At 36.4% G+C, this 21,830-nt stretch overlaps 1 protein-coding gene across 5 annotated transcripts in view; it reads right to left on the reverse strand.

The window, feature by feature from the left end:
• Nucleotides 1–21,830, reverse strand: part of PDE1A (phosphodiesterase 1A) — a 362,506-nt gene that overhangs the window by 11,898 nt on the left and 328,778 nt on the right. Inside the window, exon 15 of one of the 5 annotated variants that reach the window (XM_057551616.1) lies at nt 15,843–16,010. The exons of the other annotated variants lie outside the window; for them this stretch is intronic. Within the exon in view, the coding sequence (XP_057407599.1) occupies nt 15,988–16,010 (23 nt within the window). The 3' untranslated portion in view covers nt 15,843–15,987. Of the gene's footprint in view, nt 1–15,842; nt 16,011–21,830 lie in introns of those variants that run through there. 5 annotated transcript variants of the gene reach the window in all.

Genomic DNA, 21,830 nt, shown 5'->3' on the forward strand with positions numbered 1-21,830 from the left:
AAACATGGCATTTTTAATCTTCCTGTTCTGACAAGCTACTAAAATTCAAAATTCAGTTTTTCAGAGAAGAATGAGTAGTTTGATAGTAAGCAGCCCTCCCTACAAAACAAAACTCACTTTTTACTATTACTTCCTGTAGTAACACCTGCAGTAGAAGACAGGCTAAGAAAGACTCAAATCCCAAGACCCACACAGGCCTATACTCAGGAGGATTTCAAAGTGAAGGGCTGCAAGAATGACCCAGATGTTCTCTTGCCATGTTCTCATACCATGGAGAAGAAATAATAGAAATTTCTGACTCCAGGAATAATGAGAAGTTATTCAATTTAAAATCCAGCATAAATATATGACTGAGGTAAACATCTATGCTTAAACAAATCAAAAGGTGTAAATGTGAAAACTCCACCATCATTTTTGTCTCGATGATTTCTGACTAGCCATCCTGCAATACCATAGCCAACCAACCACTCTAGATCTTAGGGATTGCAAACTGCACACACTGTTTACCTTGCATATTCATGCATAGCAAGAGCAATGAATTGTTTCTAATCTAAGATGGCAAACATCACAAATTACTAATTTTTTAGTGTTTATGATCAAATTCTTCAGTGGAGAGAGCACTTTTTTTTGGTATGAGTTTCCATCTAGGGAAGGTGAGAGAAGAAAGAATCAGGAAAGTATGTCTCCTTTGAATTTGTTCATCATTTTCCCCTTGGAGACAAAAACCACTTACAATCGTCATCAAGTTGAATACATAATTTTCAGCAAGTAGGTACTTACTACAGAAAAAAGATTCATAAAATATTGGGGGCATGCATAATCCAAAATTCTAGGAGGCTTTAGATGTCCCTGATGATATTCTATACATATTGTTTGACAAATGCATAAACTAAATTGACTTGGTGATACCAAATTCCCAAACAATTAATTGTTTTGTTCATCTTATTCAGCTTTAGTCACCAAATCTTAGAGGGCTTAGTTGGTAACTACATTAATTAAGGTCTAAGAATCAGCCAAAACAGAAATCAATCTCACATAATCATCTATCCTTTAACCTGGAATGAGAAAGACTAGTGTTCTTACAAAATGCCTTCCATGCTATTTTTTCTCTCCTTTGTACATGTTCCTGTCTGACTTATGCTGGTTATGCTGAGGGGCTATTTTGAAGAAACATGTGGAGAGAGCCTTATCTACTTATAGTTGTTGAAGTTAGTAGTGGAATAAATTGCTTCTCTTGGTCATGTATGCAATACTTGTATTACAGTACTCCTTTATAAATTGTAAATCCATGCTTTAAAATAAAAGCACTTTAAGCAATTAGTCACAAAGCACTTTACTGATCTACAACATTTAGCCAGGGTTGTGGGAGCAGTGCTATCTCTAATCTATAATGGCTAATACAACAGGATTATTCTCATGATGAACTCATTTAAAATAAATTGTAGGTGCTCTACTATCTCTACATCGAAGAAAACATCAAAACTATTGCCTTATTTTTGTTGAACTTCTTTTATTTGATGAGATTTCTATTTCTTACTTATGACTCTGGGTTTTCTGTAACCAACAGACCTGCACAGAAGCTTAGTCCAGATGGAAGGGTGATATGGAAATATAAACCCCTTCTGAAAGAATTCCATGTCCAGAGTAATGAGATAATATTATTGTGTGGGTTCTTGTGCTGAACTTCTCTCTTAACCTTCACAAAAGTTTCCTGATACAAATCACAATTAGTCCAAGTCTTCAAAGATCATTCACTACAAGTTGTTTTGCTAAAAATTAGCCTAGGTTGGGTTTTGAAGAATGATATAGAAATAAAGTTTGAGCATCAGATTCTTGAAGGTTTTCATCATTTTCCCTAGAGGGCTTACATACTAACCCTCACCTGAAGAGATTTCTTGGATCACTTTTCCTTTCCCCATCATTTTTCATAATTTCTTCGGAGGAATTAAATATATCTAAGAAAGGTCAAAGACTTCAGCTTTAAACATTTTTTGCATGATTTCTGGGAATTTCCTAGATTCCTATAGTTAACAAGGGAAAATTATGTTATGCAAAGTATGAACAACAGTCCTAGAAGGAGTAAACTCAGAACTGAAAAGTTTGGGCTGTATAGAAGGTCTAAATCTAGGCATACTTTAGGGGATAATAACTATGATGGTAAAATATTCTTTTGGGAAAGAAGTGAATTGCCACAAGCCAAATTTGCTGGATTAGCTAAAATTTCTTCTTTTTGAGAGCATTTAGGTCTGCAGAATACTCTTTTTTAGAATTGTTCTCTTTTCCTAAAGGGTTCTATGCCAAGAAAAAGTAAAGGCAAGTATCTTAAGTGGCAGAGTCCTCAACAGAAAGTATTTAGATAAAGGTGGTTCATTTCAGCTCTATAAATTGGGTAACTCTACCAGCTATCCAGAATAAGCCAATTCCATTCCTTCATTCACTCATGCAGAAAACTGTATGGATCTGAGAGATATTTGGGAGATATACTCTATAGGCTATCTTGATGGATTAAGCTAAGAATGAAAGTTGATAGAAGAGTTACGATCAACTTACCGTACAGCAATTCACTCAGTTGATTGATGGAATTGATCCACTGCATATTTTCTCATGAGTTGAGCATAAACTCATATCAAAATTTTTATGAGCAGGTAGTGTTTTTCCACAGTATATTTCTTTAAGGAAGCCTTCTATAAGATCTCCATATAGTTTGGAGACATATATGTGAGCGCAGGAGAATAATAAGAATTATAGTAGAAAACACTAAATTCTAAAAACTTGACATGTATTTACTCATTTAATTCTCACAGCAGCTATTTTTATGATCCTCACTTTGGAAATCAGCAAACTGAAACAGATTAAATAACTTGTTTGATTACATAGCAAATAAGTGATGGGAACAGGATCAAATAAGGTAGTCCACTTCCAGGGTTCTATAATCTATACTATGCAGCTGTCTTAGGTGTAATTTAATACCTGCTATGTTTTTTTGTCTTTCCTCAGTATAATTATCTGCCTTATCTTTGAAATTACATCTGATTGGTAAATGATAGCCTTTTTTTTTTCTTTTCCTGAAGGCAGAGCCAGAGAGTAAGAATAAATAAACTTTGTGAAAATACATTCTTCAATATTAGACACCGGCCAGTCTCAGCTAATTAGTTATTGGGGTGTTCCTACTAGTCTAGTACCATAACCATTAGGTCAACTATTAGGGGATCACAGTAAAGAAGGGGTAGAAGAGCAATTCTCAAAAAAATAAACTTTTCAGAAGGAAAATACCTTGGCTAACCTTAAACTGAATTATACATTGGACAAGTCATTCTCAAATCTCACAAAAAACAATATATTAAGCCATTTTTCCCCTGTTGCTCACACTTACTAAAATATAGACATTTTTTCAAAGATATCTGTCCCTTAAAACTTTTATAAATCATTTTTTTTTTAAAATTTATTTATTTATTTATTTTTGGCTGTGTTGGGTCTTCATTTCTGTGCGAGGGCTTTCTCTAGTTGCGGCAAGCGGGGGCCACTCTTCATCGCGGTGCGCGGGCCTCTCACTATCGCGGCCTCTCCTGCTGCGGAGCACAGGCTCCAGACGCGCAGGCTCAGCAATTGTGGCGCACGGGCCCAGTCGCTCCGCGGCATGCGGGATCCTCCCAGACCAGGGCTCGAACCCGCGTCCCCTGCATTGGCAGGCAGACTCCCAACCACTGCGCCACCAGGGAAGCCCTAAATCATTTTTTAATGGCAGAAAATTATTAATTTTCTCAGCAAGACAAATGGTAGAATTAATATAAAAGATAAATTAAAGGGGCTTCCCTGGTGGCGCAGTGGTTGAGAATCTGCCTGCCAATGCAGGGGACGCGGGTTCGAGCCCTGGTCTGGGAAGATCCCACATGCCGCGGAGCGACTGGGCCCGCGAGCCACAACTACTGAGCCTGCGCGTCTGGAGCCTGTGCCCCGCAACGGGAGGGGCCGCGATAGTGAAAGGCCCGCGCACCGCGATGAAGAGCGGTCCCTGCACCGCGATGAAGAGTGGCCCCCACTTGCCGTAACTAGAGAAAGCCCTCGCACGAACCGAAGACCCAACACAGCCAAAAATAAAGAAATAAATAAATAAAGTAGCTATAAAAAAAAAAAAAAATGGTTGCAGGGACTTCTATTATAAAAAAAAAAAAAAAAAAAGATAAATTAAGTTTATGAAAGTCACATTACCTTTTTGGTGTTTTGGAAAGGGGACATCCAAAGTGAAAATGTATGGATAAACTTTATTGCAGAAATGACAAAATTAGGGATTAGCTGCTCAAAGAAAATTTATTGACACTCACCATGTTAGTAAAGAGAAATGCTACAAAATGCCACTTAAACAGATATTTGAAAACATAAAGATGCTGATGTTGTCATAGTAGCTGAGCCAGGTCAACCAAGGATTTTGTAGCTGTTACTTATGTGGTTTGCGACACCAATTAAACAATCTGCAGAAATGGATCCCCTTTCTCTCACAGGGCCCCATAGATTTCCAGCAAGTAGACTGAAATCTCCAGGTCTTTTGGTCAAATTAGAGCTGTTACCATGCATGAGGTTTTACTTAAAGATGTTTACTGATCAGGAAAACTTAACATTTCTGTGAACTGGTTTTTGCTTCTGAAAAAAAAGGTACTTATTTTAACAATCTAGAGAATAAGCTATAAAAAAAAGTTGTGAAAAACTAAACTGTAATCAGCATTTATAATCAGCCATGTTTGTAGGAATTCTTGTGGTAAAATTATCAAGATAAATATAGTTGATACATTTTTCTTAATTTTTAATATATTTTATTTTGTTCCTGAAAACTTTTGTGAATTTTTTTATTCATCAGTGGTGATCCTGAGATGATTCCTTTTTTTTCTAATTCAATTTATTTTTTTCTGCATTTGAATTGTTGCCTAAAAAGCCTGGATTCCCGGGGAGCTCAATTCTAGTTGATTTCAACTAAAGTAGACACTCTCAGAATCTAATAGGGTGTATTTTTTTAAGTGAGGTATAATTTACATATATATTAGTTTATATATTAGTTTTGGGTGTGTAACATAATAATTCAATATGTGTATACACTGCAAAATGATCACCAAAATAAGATGGATGGAGAGGAGCAGTAGAATCTTCTGGAAATAACTTCTTATATCCTGACTACCTCCAACTATGAATAAAATCTCAAAGTTGCCCCCAGATAAATCAGCTTCAGAGACCACCTTCCCTTCCAAGTTGAGTAAGGACCACATCTTCCTTCCACTCATCTTCTTACCAGCCCAGATTTCTGCTTGTTGCAGTCCTCCCACCCTCGGGGAAATAATTTCTTCATCATCACTGAGCCAACCAATAATCACTAGGGAAAGCAAGCCTGCCTCTTCACATTCTTCCCAAGCTTTATTGTCCATGCAAATATAGGTGAGGAATTCACACACACTGGAGAAATATCATTTAAAATGCCCCTAAGTTCTGCAATTGTTACAAGTTCATCAACAAACAGTTCCAGCAAGCCTTCTGCTCTGGGATAGTTTGGAAAATGTAAATAAACCAACCAGTCACAAATAACTTCTAGAAGATGATCTAGAAACTATCCAGAAGGTTACTGGCTTTGAATTTACACAAACTAGGCACAAATCCCAGCCTTTTCAAAGACTGACTGTGTGAATTTAGAACAATAATTTAGCTTCATTGAGCCTCAGTTTTATCAGACTACAATTCTTCCCTTGTAGATTTGCTACAATAAATGTTTGTATAAATGACCAATGGGCAAATCAATAAATGCTGTAAAATTTCACTCCCAAATTCATAATTTTTCAACATTTTAAAAGAATAATGTCTATAAGATATAACTTGAATATTTGAAAGCTCATAGGATCAGTTATATTGGGATTAGACAGAAGGTTTGATGAAGCAATTATGCTAGTCTTGAGTAAGGTTTCAAAGAAATTTTTTCCTCTTTATGGGTTTGCTCCTAGCATGTTGCTATTTTCAGTGTATTACATGAAACTGTGAAAAGAAATGAGAAAGATTCATTTGTAGCACATGTGCAAACCTTTGATTTGGGTGGCTTACTTACCTCCCCTAGACCTCAGTTTTCACAGTGGTAAATGGTGATAATGCCTACATCATAAAGTTGTTTGGCTAATTAAATAGGATAATGACTGTGACAGAACCCAGCACATTGCCTGGCAAATAAATATGTACTTAGTGGTATATGAATTTGCATTCTGTTTAGCATTAATACCAACATAATTACAAAAATCACTTATTATACGTAATACACAATATTGCATTTTAAGATAGTTCAAATACAAATAACAACATATAAGATTTAATTAGTGAACCTATCACAATCTATTAAAATGTCATGCTAATTATAATGTAAATTTGATCTTTTAAAATTTTAATGCTTTTCATCAATTTTAAACGTTTCCTTTACTTCTGGTGGGAAAGACTCCCAGTTTTGTTTTTTAATTTTTGAAGCAATGATACAAGACCTATTTTTAGAAAACTTTTGTTTCCTTTTGAGAATATCTATAAGGTTTTCTATCTATAAATGATTTTAAATAAATCTGTTTGACTATATTATTATATATTCAATAATTTCAAATAAATTATGTTAAAAATAAGAAAGCATCTATCTTATCAGCAGCTCATATGATGATTTTCTTATTACAAAGGTAGGTTGTAGGTTCAGTGATGAAGTTTTTAAAAAATATCCTGATGGTAGTAGAAAATTAAAATTTTTATAAGAATGTTAATGAAGGTGAAAATAATAACCAAACCATGATCATTCCAGAGACTCCAAAGCATGCTTGAAGAACTGTAGATATCATTTTAGGCCAATTGTTAGGCTTTTGTTTTGTCGAATGGATTAAATTTGAGGCCAGAACTAAATTGCTCTGTGCAACTGAGGGGATTTTAGAGGCAGAGAGAGGAAAGAGAGGAGAGATCTTAAGTCAAGAGAAATGAAAGATTAGAGGTTTTGGAGCGAGAACAGAGGTGAGTGGTGACAAATGATGATTTAAATTTTGCTCTGAAGCATAATGTTAAGACAATAAATCTTCCAATGTACTTGGAACTGAGTTTATTATTGGGGGAAACTGACAAAGTCTTGAACCTAGCTGAGTGTGAGCAATGTGAAGGACTCAGTCAAATTCTGGGTACAAAGTCTGGTTACACTTGCTGGAGGAGAGTAGGACCTGAGAGGAAGAACTGTCTCAAAGAGCTGTTCCCTACCTCATGCCCCAACTCTTCAGTCTTCCTCTGCCCCCATCATCTCCGCTCAACAGTGCAGCATCCTGTCCACAACTCGCTTCCCCATCACCAGCTCCTCCGCTCCCCAAATATCCACTGTCACACTCCTTACCCCAGAGGTTTCAGAGGCGACAAAACTCCTGTGAGCTCTTGTACTTATTTATTGCAGTTTATTGCAAAGTAGAATTAGAGCTAGGGACCAGGTTTTGGGTGCTTGAAAATGTAGCAAGTGCAGGCATTGAAGAAAGCGAGGAGCTTTGGGGAAATGCCCCCCACATTTAGTTTTCTCTTTTGCCATTTATCTGTAGATTTATTTTAGATCTTTTAGCTAACAGAGAAAAATATGGTACAATATAGTGGGTAATACCATTTCATTTATATGAATTCACCATTAAAATGAGACTTCCCTAGAATCAAGTCAACTCTCCCCTACTCAACACTGACAGAGCTCTTACCCAGCCATGAGCAGGAACCATCAAAGATCTAAAGCTGAACATCCCATGAGTTCAGCTCTCAAAAAAATCTACAGGCATTTGTTTTGCACACAGTAGGCCTCTGTAAATATTTTTGGAATGACCTCATTAGTAGTTCTCAATATTTTGTCAGACTCTGTAGTTTTAGCATGTATAACACATTCTGATTGTAATATCTCATCATATGCAGTGGTTCTCATCGGGTGAAGGAGGGTGCACATCTCCAAAGGGAAATGTCAGAATCTTAAGGCATGTGTAATTGGAATCATATTCTAAATCTCCCCCAATCCCACTCTTATACCAACACTGATTTTGGTACACCCTTTTTGAATACATTTTTCTCTTCCCATTCTGGGACTTGCAAGGCAGAACATAAGTATTCCAACTGCAGTACGAATAAGATGGCTATGCTTATTATGTAAGTGATAGGCTTCTTGGAGAAGGCATTTTAATGAAGTTTTGGAAGATAAGTAGGATTTTAGTAAGCAAAGTGCAGGAGGGGGTGCAAAAAGTGCATTCCATGAGGAGGAAAGAACAAGGATAAAGGTAGAGAGAAAGTCCACTGACTTTTCCAGGAGAAGGCAAATGTTGCAGGGTAGGGACATGTGACCCAAGACAGATATTTTAAGGGACAGCATCATCAAGGTACGTACTTCTGTTTTCTGAGTACAGCTTGCCAGGGTGAAGCTGGCTCAGACCCTAATCTGTACTTGGCTTCTCTTGACCACGAGCTGATCAAGTTTCCTGCTTTCCCTTTCATGTCCTCTGCATTCATTTAAACGCACAGAAGTGTTCTATTTTGACCTACTTCTGTGAACTGGAGATAAGCCATGCAGAACTTTTAAAAAATAAAGTAGTCCCGATGATGCTAATATGCTGACAGGGTTGAAAACTATTGAGTAATACCTTTACAATAAATGAGTGAGTGAATGAATGAATAACACACAAGCACATACTCATTGTGTGAACTGTCACTTAAGCTCTTCTAGGGTTAAGCGACTTTGGTGGATGCCACCTCTTAGAACTTTATAATTCTGATCTTCCAAATGTTCCATTCCATCAAATGCATATTTCTGCTCTACTGCACTAATAATATAATGTAGATTGCTAGCTGAAGAGATTAAATTAGAAATAGGAACAATACAATAAATATATAATAGAATATATAATTTAATTAACTAATAATTTAAAATATGATTTAAAAATTAGTATCAACATCTCATTTAAACTGTTAAATTACATTTTTGAACCATAATTAGAAAATGAGTGAGCTCTAGTTTTTATCTCTGAAAGGCTTTGCTTCTCTGTTTTATTACTTGTCTCTTCTGAAATATAAAAGTATGCAAATATTTTCTCAAAAATATGCTTAAGATTCACAGTCCTGGGAGTTTAGGGGTTGTAACATAAAATGCATTATGTTTGGGGACTTCCCTGGTGGCACAGTGGTTAAGAGTCCACCTGCCAATGCAGGGGACATAGGTTCGATCCCTGGTGCAGGAAGATCCCACATGCCACGGAGCAGCTGGACCCGTGCGCCACAACTACTGAGCCTGTGCTCTAGAGCCTGTGAGCCACAACTACTGAACCCATGCGCCAGGACTACTGAAGCCCGCATGCCTGGAGCCTGTGCTCTGCAACGGGAGAAGCCACGCAATGAGAAGCCTGCTCATGGCAATGAAGAGTGGCCCCTGCTTGCTGCAACTAGAGAGAGCCTGTGTGCAGCAACGAAGAGCCAACACAGCCAAAAAAATAAAAATAAATAAATAAATAAATGCATTATGTTTTATTAAAAGATAATGGAAAGGAGTAACTGAAATATTTTGTGAACAAATATTTATAAACATAACCTTTTAAAGTAATTCAGGGCTTCCCTGGTGGCGCAGTGGTTGAGAGTCTGCCTGCCAATGCAGGGGACACGGGTTCGAGCCCTGGTCTGGGAAGATCCCACATGCCGCGGAGCAACTAAGCCCGTGAGCCACAACTACTGAGCCTGCGCGTCTGGAGCCTGTGCTCCGCAACAGGAGAGGCCGCGACAGTGAGAGGCCCGCGCACCGCGATGAAGAGTGGCCCCCACTCGCCGCAACTGGAGAAAGCCCTCGCACGGAAACGAAGACCCAACACAGCCCCCCAAAAATAAATAAATAAATAAATAAATAAAAAATTAAAAAAAAAATAAAAATAAAAAATAAAGTAATTCAATACAAAGTAACATGGCATGTTTTTGTTCCTTTCAAAAAATCTATTTTTATTTTCTCTAAGCAACAGACGTAAGAGTGAGGTGCACTATTAGGGACTAATAGGGATTGCTGCCAAATAAAGCAAAAAAAGTCTAGCAAAGCTCTAGGAGATCAGAGTGCAGAGTGATACAGGTCTGTGGGAGTGAAAGTACTGCTGTGTAACTGGTTTGGGTGTGATGCTTGGGCTAAAAATTTATTCTTCCCGAGCAGTTTATCATCTATCAGCTCTAAAGATGATTTACTGAGAAAGCCTCTCTAAGTGTCCTAAAGGTTTTGGGAATAGAGTCTGAAGCCCCTCAGCCTTGTTTCCTGATGATGCCCAAGGACACAGATCCAGGTTTCCCCCAGAGAAGCAAAGGAGGAAGAGAAGGGTGGCATTCAGATGGGATTACTCCTGATGGCTCCAGTGGTAACTCTCTCACACCGTGTTGAAACCGAAAGGAAGAATCAGCCCGATTTAAATAGTGGAACTTTCAAAACGGACAGGACAATCTGTGGGAGTCAGTGTGTGTGTGTGTGTGTGACAACAGTTTCTTGCATTTGTCCCTAAAGTTCCCTAAGTTAAACATTGAGTGAAAATGAGAATAAATTGGCTGTTTGTTATAGCACTCAATTTCTAAAAGAGGCCTTTAGGATCCTGTAAGTATGTTCTTGGAAAAAAATAGTTTAACTGAATTCAAATTCCTAAACATGTCTTAAGATTGCCCTGGACCTTGGTAGAAAACAGAGAAGGTTGTCTCGGTTTTTTTTTATTTTTTGTTTTTAAAACAGATTTCTCTATGATCAAAAATGTCAGTTTCCCTCTGAAACATTTTTAAAAATATTAACCACGCTGAAAAACCTCAAAGAACTTAAAGTTATTTCAATTTGTATTACATGATTCAGTTAGTTTTAAATCATTCAAATTAAAAGAAAAATGAACTTCCAATCTTTTTTTTTCTTGCAAAGTAGTGAAAAACACTTGATAAATGTTAATTGAGTAATATTGTTTTAAATAAAGTCAATTTAACAATCACACTTTATTTTTAATTTCTCTTCTGAAACAACTGCAAAAGCTGTTTGTCTTGTTGAGCTGATGCTGTGAACTGTTACCTTATCTGGTTTTGTTCCCACTGGTCACCATGGTCCACGCCCATTCAGACAAGTAGACATAGATATTATTAGTGAAGTACCCAGAAACAATGCATACACTCTTAGTCTTCAGATTCATAAGCCACATCCATCAATGGGACAAAGTTTCTTGGAAAATACTTAGTCAAGTTCTATACTTCCCCACTCATACCTCCAGAAGATATCTAGGTTTCCCATTTCCTGGATATGGACTGAGGTTTTTACCAAGAGTAGCAAGAAGGATAAGGGTAGCCTTCAGAATGGAGGTGGCAAAGGTCTGACTCATTGTTCCAGTGGCAATTTTTTCCATTCCTATGGAACCAGAGGAAGATGGGAGAGAGAAGAGAGTTGGAAGATACAAGAGAGCTAGAAACTTACAGCCTCTGAGACAGGACCCTGGGTTTAGCCAGATCTGTCACATTTTGGGTTATTTCTAAGTGGGAAAGTATGAAAGATTTTAGAGATAAATTCAGGGATCTAGGAGTAGAGGAGACCTTGTCGCCTCAGAATTCCCATATCTGGAATTCTGAAAGGTGGCAGCAAGGTAGGTGCTCTCAGGTACAAGGACTAGAGTAGAGGTGGCTATATGGAAGGTCAGGGTAAAGAGCCTGGGAGAACCCTGCAGTCTTCAGTCATATGTAAGGAAGAGCAGCCTGTTCTCAGGCCCTGAGAAGCATCAAGAGGAAAGAAGAATGAGAGAGAGTAAGCAGGCTGGGGAGAGCAAAGGTTTGACAGCCTATAGTGGTAGAAACAAGGGGTCCCGTGTCAGAAGCAGAAGCTGGTAATAACCAGAAGCAGATGGGAGGGTATAGGTCTGGGAAGATGAGAGGGAGAGTGTCCAGAAGTCAAACAAGGACTGGTACTTATCCCAAATGCATAACACCTCATTAGTCCCTGGGGACTTTGATGTTGTCTAAAGAAGAAGGAAAAGGAGGTTAAAAAATCCTAATTTTTCCTCCCCAGTATCCTAAATTGACCAGGCTTACTCTGATTCAATTAAAACATTTGACTGATAAGCTTATGCTTTCTACAAACATGTAACAAAGGGGACTTCAGTTGGAAGCTATGTTTGGTCACAGAAAAATAATGGAAGTTACATTATCTGTGCACCTGATTTGTGGCCTAAGAAATAGTATAGTTATACACTATTTGAAAAACTTAAATACTTAATAGTTTTTAAAAATCTACACAGTATTTGGATACATTTTCTTCTGCCTCATGTTTTCTGTCAGGATCCAAGAAAAAAATCTCTGCTGAAATAGACAACAGCTATTTGGGTCATCATGGATAATTCTCAAAAAACATGGCATTGAGTGGAAAGCTAAACATAAATGAATATATATGACATGATTCCATTTTCACCAAGTTTTAAAATAAGCAAAACTAAGCTATATATTGTTTAAGGTTATACAAAGGTATAATTATCACAAAATTCAGGGTAGTGATTAGACCATGGAAGGAAGAGAAGGAAAGAAATGATTAGAGAAGGACGTATAGAACTACTAAGGCATGGCACAATATTCTATTTCTTGGCCTAGATGGTAGGTTTCCTCCCTCCCTCCCTTTCTCTTTTGTTCCTTCTTCCTTTCCTCTGTTCCTCCCTCCTTCCCTCTCTCCCTCTCTCCCCCTCTGTCTCTCCTATTTTTTTTTTCAACATATAATTGTTTGAATTTCGAATTCGTGACAGTCACTGTTGTAGGAGCTTGGAATACATCAGTGATCAAAACAAACATCCTTGTTCTCATGAACCTTATTTTTAATGGGGTAAGAGAGACAATAAAAATTAAGGCTAATAAGGCAATTATTTATAGACTAGAGAGTGTTGTGTTATGGGGAAATAGTTGGTGGGGGTTATCGGGGCAAGGGAGGAACACGGGTGGAATTTGAAAATTTTTTCCAGGGGAGGAGTCATTCATTGACAAGGTGACAGCTGAAGCTGACTTGAAAGCAGAGAGGGAGGCAGCTATGTTGTATTTGGGGGAGGGACGTTTCTAACAATGATGCTGGTACCAAGCTCTTAAAGCAGAAAGGTATCTGACATGTTGTAAGACAGGAAACAAAAGAACAGTGTGGAGGTCAGTGTGTCTGGAGTAAGGCAAGAGGGTGAGGAGAAGAGAAATGCAAATTGACTCAGCAAGATAAGGGAGGTGAGGGTGGATCTCAGAAAGCTTTATGGGCAGCAGTATGTTGCACCAAGATCCAATTGTTACATTTCAGAAATTTTACAAACTATTTGTTAAAACTACTTCTTAAAAGTAAAATTATATAAACTTACAATTAAATAAACTGTATTCAAAACAAAGGTGATAAATACTCAGAACTCATCATTGCCTAATTATTTTGATACATTTTACTATTATCTACGTTGCGAGGTTATTTCTACCATATCTGTGTACTGCAAATATATAACATGCACCTTTTCCCAGCTCCATGTTTAGAGAAATTGTATGGATAGCTTGAAACTGGCCATGGTGGGAATATTCACACCATGGATATCATCGAACTTTCCGAATCGGGCTCAAATTATTGTTTTATTGCTGTCTAAAATGGTGGAGATAATGATAAAAATAGAGATTGAATTTAAAACTGTGTCATGTCTATAGCTGCTACATTATAAATAGCACAAAAATTGAGGGAATTTTCTTCCAGTATTCAAATGCCATTATCCAATTAAATGACCAAGAAATCATTTGCATCTTTGATGAACAAGTGAAGTTGATATATGCCTTCCATGTTTTCTAAGTTCTGACATATATTTCTGTACTTTCATCTTACTCCTTGATAGAAATGAAAATATCAGTCTGAATGACACCCATTTGTCTGTTGCAACCATAAGTCGACGATGGACACAAGAGTTTGTCAAAAATCAGTGAAAGCATTCTGTGATAATCAATTAGCTGTATAGAATTTATAATAGACTATTGTATATTTTATTATTACTTATAAATTATGTGCTACACATTCTTTATATTAATAAACCTGTATAATAATAATAAACCTGTATATATGTACATATATATACATATATATGTGTGTGTATATATACATACTTTTTTTGAGCTAGTTGTTAAACTTTGCCAGCATACTACTGCTTGTAGGCCACTATAATGATTGTCTATTATAAGAATGTATACTTTGTTATTTACTTATAAATAGTGCGTATATGTTTTTATGTATTCCTTTTCAGTATGCTATATTTCACAATTTAAAAAAACCTAAAAAACTAAATAACTTTAAAAATCCTATGTAAACACTAAGGAAATTGAATCAGCAGATAAAAATTATCCCACAAATAAAACACTAGGCTTAATGGTTTTTAAAGGTAGTTCTACCAATTTCACATAAGCTCAAGAATTTTAAAACTCCAACTCATTTTATGAGGCTAGTATAACCTCAATACTAAAACTAGACAAGGTCAGTATGAGAAAGAAAAATAACAGCTAATCTCACCCACAAATATAAATTTTATAATGCCAGCCAAAGTAATACATACACTTTTACAAAGTTAATACCTAACAATTAAGTTGGGTTTATCCAAGGAATACAAGATAGTTCAACATTAGAAAATCTATTAATATAATTCACTGTATGAACCAATTAAAAAGAAAAATCATATGAATTATTTTAAAAAGCTGCAGAAAAGACATTTGTTAAAACTAAACATTTTATTTTAAATTTATTTTCTTAATATTGATGGGAATGTAATTAACTTCATAAAGAGCAGATCAAAGAAAGTAAGAAATATCACACTTATGCTGAAACATTAAGCATCTTCCCTTTAAATTCAGAGACAAGCTGAATGCCATTTTCACTTCCATTTCAGATCATTCTGGATAAGCTTGCTAGTGCAGTTGACTCAAGAAAAACAATTATAAAAGATATACATTTGGGAAAGAAAAAAACTGTCATTATTTGCAGAAGATAAGTATTCAAAGGCAAATTGTATTTCTATACACCTGCAAGAAATACTCATTCACAAAATCAATAAAAAATATTAAATACTGATGGAAAATCCAACAAAATATATTCAGAAATTTAAAATATAGTTTTGTTGGGCTTCCCTGGTGGCGCAGTGGTTGAGAATCTGCCTGCCAATGCAGGGGACACGGGTTCGATCCCTGGTCTGGGAAGATCCCACATGCCGCGGAGCGGCTGGGCCCGTGAGCCACAACTACTGAGCCTGCGCGTCTGGAGCCTGTGCTCCGCAACAAGAGAGGCCGCGATAGTGAGAGGCCTGCGCACCGCGGTGAAGAGTGGCCCCTGCTCGCCGCAACTAGAGAAAGCCCTCGCACAGAAACGAAGACCCAACACAGCCAAAAATAAGTAAATAAATAAATTAATTTTAAAAATATATATAGTTTTGTTAATTATAAATATTAAGTGATTACATAATATATTATATGCTTAGTATGGTGCCTAACATCTAATACCACTAACAAATATTTTCCATCATCATTACTACTGTTATTATTATCAAAGAAAAATGAGCTTTCTGAGAAACATGAAAGAAGACATAGTAATGATAAGATATATATGAATAGGATGACTCAGTACCATAAAGATGACAATTCTCCCCAAACTGATATCAAAGAAATTCTAATCAAAATCCTATTTTTTTCCTTCTTTTTTGGTGGAACAGATGAGCTACTAAGCCAAAAGCAGGTCTCAAAATGCTCAAATGAATAATATTATATTGAACGTATTCTATGACTCTCAAGCAATTATGTAGGAAGTAAATCACAAAAAGAAACTAGAAAACACTGCTATGTTTGAGATTTTTTAATACATATTCTAAAATGTCAAGCTTGCCTTAAGCTAGCTCTAGGTTTCCTTCTGGTTCTAAACAGCTGTGATTTGTGCACAGTGCAACTCCGGTAGCTTCTCAGTTCCCACGTTGCTTCCTTTTCTCACTTCTTAATCATCCTTGAGCCTAGTATTTTGGGGTTTGAATCAATATCAAATAAATCAGAAAATTACTCAGTACAGTAAAAAACATAGTGCATTCCATTCCAGACTGACCACCCAGATTTCATTCTGGGACATAACTAGTTTTCTCAAGTACACATTCTCTTTGAGAAGATGGTAAAGAAAACAGATCTGGGATTGATTTACAAACAAATCTGGGATTTGGTTTTTGTTCCAGTCTAGGTGGATTTGGTGGACCTGGGTCAATTTGGAATTCTTGTGTCTAAAGAGGAACCAGTCTCTCAGGTGACTTACAAAAGCAACTCTTCTGCTTCAAGGGAGAACAGATATTTGTGTTTGCCATTCAGGTACTGTTCTAAACAAAACCTAATCTACTCCATCTCAGCTTCAGACCCAGGTGTTGCTCATGACGCAGGATGGCAGGCCACCAGTAAAAATGAGTTACTTTTATATGGCACTCTAAAATGTATACATTTCTTTCCTGTATAGGACTTCCTTGGTTGTTAATTGGGAGCATCTCTCACCCACTGGCCATCAGTATAGGCAAATGTACTCTTTTATTTTTTCTCATTTCCTTGGTGCCTTGTTCTCAAAGCTGCATCACAGACATTCAAAACTCTGGAGCATAAATGCAGATTGGTCAGAATTTATGGGAATGTCTGCTCCTTCATTAGGACAAATAGGATTTTCCCAATAATAACATGTATTGAGGATAAGAAAAGTTATGTGATTTGCCTGAGACTCCATAGGTAGAAATAGAAAAGTGACTTTCCTCACCATTTCCCTCCACCTGCCTCACTAGAGGACAGTCACACACCCTCTTAAAATCTCCTGTTTGCTCTTAAGTAGTACAGAAAAACATAGAGACTGGGCAGAGACAAGAAGCTGAGGAAAGCTGAATAGATAATGAAGGCATTTTCCTCACTCTAAATGGATAAATTTAACCAAAAACAGTTTGGGTTGGAGGAAAGAATTTTTTCCTTTTTGTATTTGCCATTCACGGGCTTTACTTTTTGAAAACACACTGTATCAAAAAGGAATGCATTTACATACAACATTCTTAAACAGATTGTTCTCAGATCCTCAATAGAAGGCTTATTGAATGAAATGACTCTTTAAAAAAGTGTTTTGTTTTATTGATGACCTAGGAGCTACATACCTTGGGGCCTAAGCATCCATACCTTCTACTGCTCTAGGATTAGTGGGATGTTTTTGAGACAACTATGAAATATAGTTTCAGAGCTGGCATGATGATGACCAAACATCTGGGATTCTGCTCAGAACCTTGATGTTTAATTAAGCATCATATAATCTGCTTATTTTCATCTCAATGCAATAAGGAAAACTTCATCTTCAGTATATTTAAGACCAGAGGTGATGGCAATGGGAAATTACAATGGCAGTATCTGATACACACTGATTTTAAAATAGATGACTATTCTAGTTGATGTGCTTTCACAGCAGATCACATTTAAAAATTTTATATTATGAAATATTCTATTCATAAAAAATGGATTATATTTACATATATAAAGCATATATGTTAGGTATAACCATAATCACCAAATGAACATGTATGTCTAGAACCCAACCAAAGAAGTAAAATATTACTAACTCCTAAATAAATTCTCCATCCTTTCCCTAGAACCATTCTGAATATTTTCCCCTATCATTCTTTAGTTTTATCATGTGGGTACTCTAAAACCTATTATTCAGTTTTTAGTTTTTTTAAACTTTCTATAAATGGTATCTTGCTATATTACAGCAGCTTGCATATTTTGCTTAATATTATTTGTGTCTTTCATCTCTGTTGATATTCACAGTGAAGGTTTATTTTTCTTAACAGCTGTATGCTGGTTCATAACATGAATCACAGCTTATGAATTCATTTTACCGTTGTTTGCAGGGTTTTTGCACTCATGAACAATGTTGCAATGAATGTTTTGTTCATGTCTTCTGATGCACATGAGCAAAAGTCTCTCTAAGGTAAAAATATAGAAGTGAGATTGTTGGGAAATATGGCACGTGCATCTTCAGCTTTGCTAGAGAATGCCAGTGTTCTGCAAAATGACCATAGAAATTTACACATACACAATTAATGTGTAAGAAAACTGAAAACCCTGGCATCGTTCTTGACTCTTCTCTAGATTTCATATCTCACTTCTAATCTACTAACAAATTCTATCAGTTCTACTTTCAAAATATGTCCAGAATCCAATCTCTCTTTGTTATCCCTTCCTACTCATGCTTACTTGGATCATGTATCCAGAATTTTGACACTCTCCCTCCACCACTACCACCTGATCTGAGCCCGCATCTTTGTTCTGGGTTATTAACAACAGCCTCTTCCTTGCCTCCTTTTTTTTTTTTTCCTTCCATTTTTGCCTACGAAACCGAATATTTTCTATTCTGTAGCCAGAGTAATCCCCTTAAAATTTCATTTCATTTCATTTTTATTTTTCTTCTTCAAAATCATACATAAGGTTTTCCTATCTCTCTTGGACCCAAACCAATGATGTGACATCATGTTACCCATCTAACACATTGCCTACATTATTCCCACTTGCCCAATTTCCCTGTTTCACTTGCCTCCTGTTATTTCTTGCATGTCAGCCAAGCTCCACATCCCAGATATTGTGCTAGTCATTTCCTCTTTCTGAAAACTTATTCCCCCACCTCTTATGCCAGACCTCCCCATAAGTCTTTCTAACCTCCTTCATGTATTTATTTACATTATCACTTTCTCAGTAAAGCCTTTCCTAGCCACCTTATTTAAAACTTCAATCCTGCTCCTAACTCCCATTCTTTCATGAAGGTAGGTATTATTGTCTCTTTAGTTTTTTACTGTATCCCAGAAGCACAGTAAATAATAATTACAATAATAAAAGCCAACTCATGTAGTGGCTACTATTTTAGGTACTTGTAAGCAGATTACATAAATCAACTCATTTAATTCTCCCAAAAACTGATGTGGAGAGAGAGGACTTCCTGTTAGAGTGATATAAAGAGGCCGAGGGTTTTCTCTCCACAGAAAACAAGTATACAGTTAGAAAACATTAACAAAAACAACTATTCCATCACACCGGAAATCAATCAAGGCAACACAACACTCTGAGAAGCATTTATTCTTGAAAAATTTCTGGAGATTCAGGTAAGAACAAGAGGAATCTGTGACGTTCTTGCTTGGAGCTACTCCCAACCTCCTCCACCAACCCCAGCTTAAGAGTGGAAACCAGCTTTGCTTCCAGAGGAGGTAGACTCAGTTTGGGTTGGGACAAGAGGGAAACAAAACCCTGTTTTCTCCAACATAAAGTGGTGGATTTAGTTTAGAATAAATGGGGGAAACCCACAGCTTTGCAAGCCTGAGATTGTGGTCCAAGTTTAGGGTAACTGGTAGACCAGCAGGATTTAACAGAAAAATCCTAGCAATCAAAGAGCCCTGGAAGGGCTGAGCTAGCTCTCCACTGATTATCTGAGGAACATCTCTGACTGCCTGAGGAAGAACCTTGAGAGGGTCTTCCTGCACTAGTTTGATTTTTCAAAACAGTGTTAAAAAGCAGTCTCATATTCTTGAATTTCAAGAAGATGTTTTAAATGTTAATTATTAAATATAAAGTTTGTATGTCTAAAACTTTTAAAAAATATCAGTTACAAAGTTTTCTAAGGCTTTTGTGTTATTTGGTGGAAAGGTAAAACTATTGGTTAACCTCTTTGTTATTTACTATTGATTATACATTTTAAATCTTCTAATTAATTATGAGAATAATAGGAATAGAGTGCAAATGTTTCAAACCATAAAGGAAATAAATTGGGATAGAACAAAAACTTAAGCAGTAAAAATGAAGGCAAGAAAAGTGGGAAAGAAAAATAGTAGATTAGGACTATCCCTCTGAATTTAAAAAATGGACGGATATTGAATTTTCTTGAATGCTCTTTCTGCATCTTTTGAGATGCCTTTTTCACCTTTTATCATTAATATGATGAATTGCAGTAATAGAATTTTTAAATGTAAGACCAAATTTGCACTTCTGGCATAAACCCGATATGGTAATAAATTCAGTCTGCAAACCCATGACTTCAGTAGAGAGGTAAACAGGTACCCTCAGGAGAGATTCTGGCTCCAAAGTTTCCTTATTTCTCTTAATTTCTGTTTTATCTTTATTTGGACAGGTCCTAAGGGTGTCAATTTCTTTTCAACAATATTTCATCCAGCATTGTTAGTTGTTTTTACCATATTTCTTTAAGTTTATCTAGATCACCATTGCATTGGAAATAGAAACCAAGTGTACAATTTTATAAATAATGAAAATTGGACATTATTTGCTTTATTCATACTATGTGTACTCTACACAAGTACCCCTTGGAAATTATATTATCAAAATACTTTATAATTTTAATTTGCTTAAAGCCAGACTTCCTGTGCTCAAATCTTGGTTCTACATTTTCTAACTGCAGGACTGAGTTATTATTACTCAATTCCAGAAATGTAAGTTGAAAACTTTATGCAAATCTAAAATTTACCTCTGTGTGCAACACAACATTCAATAGAGCACAGTGCCAGAAAGTTTATTAGAAAGGGAGCAATTGTAGTCCTAATCCAATTTTGACACAGTGTTTTCTTTTATGACAAATAGGTTCCAGGTGATGGGTTGATATTTGGGGTTCACTGTTGTTCATTTTAGTTAAAACTTTCTTAGAGGAGAGTGTATCTTGGTCAATTGGATTCTTTGGATTCGTGGAAGATAAATATTTCAAGTCAATTTTCTCAAACTTTCTTGAAAGATATGGGACAGTAAAATAGGAGGGAGTGGGAAAAACCTTGGGGTAAAGAATCAGTTTTGACTCTAGTGCTTAGAAGCTGTGTGATCCTCAGTTTCCAAACGTATAAAATGGGCATAATACTTTCTACTTCACAAGGTTGTAGGAGAAAATAGGACAATACGTCTAAAATACCTGGTACATAGGAGGGGTTTCAGAAATCTTGTTTCCCTCCTCTCTTCCCTTCATTGCTGAAAATCTAATATATTCATTCATTTTCCTTTCTGAATGAATATATTCAAAGTGAAGTTTAAGTATTCATTCATTCTTTCATTCAAAACCACATTCAGTAAATAATTTTACAGCACCTGTAGTATGCCAGGGACATGCCAGCTCTGAGAAAATAATGACAATACAATAGATATTGTTCCTGTTTTCAAACAGCTTATGGTCTAGCAATTTATATCTTATAGTGCTTCAGGGTCAATATCATGAGTATAATTTGTCCATATAGAGGGGAAATTCTAGTCACTTGAAGTCTCCAGTTAGATGGGTTTGACAATGTTTTAGTATGGTCATCTGGGTCTTGTATTGTGTGATGTTTTTTATTGAGTGACAATAATGTATCATTACAAAGACCCTTTGTAAGGGCCAGGAATAGCTATATAATTGCAGGGCCCAGTGCCAAATAAAAATAAGGCCCCTGGCTCCAAATTTTTTAAGAATTTCAAGATGATGATACTAGAGTATTTAATTATGCATAGGGCCATTCTGAGTGGGGGGTGGGGGAGGAACTGTGTGATCACACAGGTTATACATCCAGGAAGTGGTCCTTGTAATGGCTATATAGAGCCACAAATGTTTGGGAAACTCTATTTCCTTTCAACTAAGATCAGACTTAAGTGGCTGGGAGAACATGAGTTACAGACTCAGATGAAGGCATTAGATTGGTATTTTTAAAAGTTTTCTAACAGCAGAGGTGGAGAAATAATGCAGCCCCATCCAGGATTAACTACCTATTTAATTAAACAAATATTTACTGAGTGCCTGTGATATGCCCAGCACT

The sequence above is a fragment of the Balaenoptera acutorostrata genome, chromosome 8, assembly GCF_949987535.1.
Source record: "Balaenoptera acutorostrata chromosome 8, mBalAcu1.1, whole genome shotgun sequence".
Lineage (NCBI taxonomy): Eukaryota > Metazoa > Chordata > Mammalia > Artiodactyla > Balaenopteridae > Balaenoptera > Balaenoptera acutorostrata.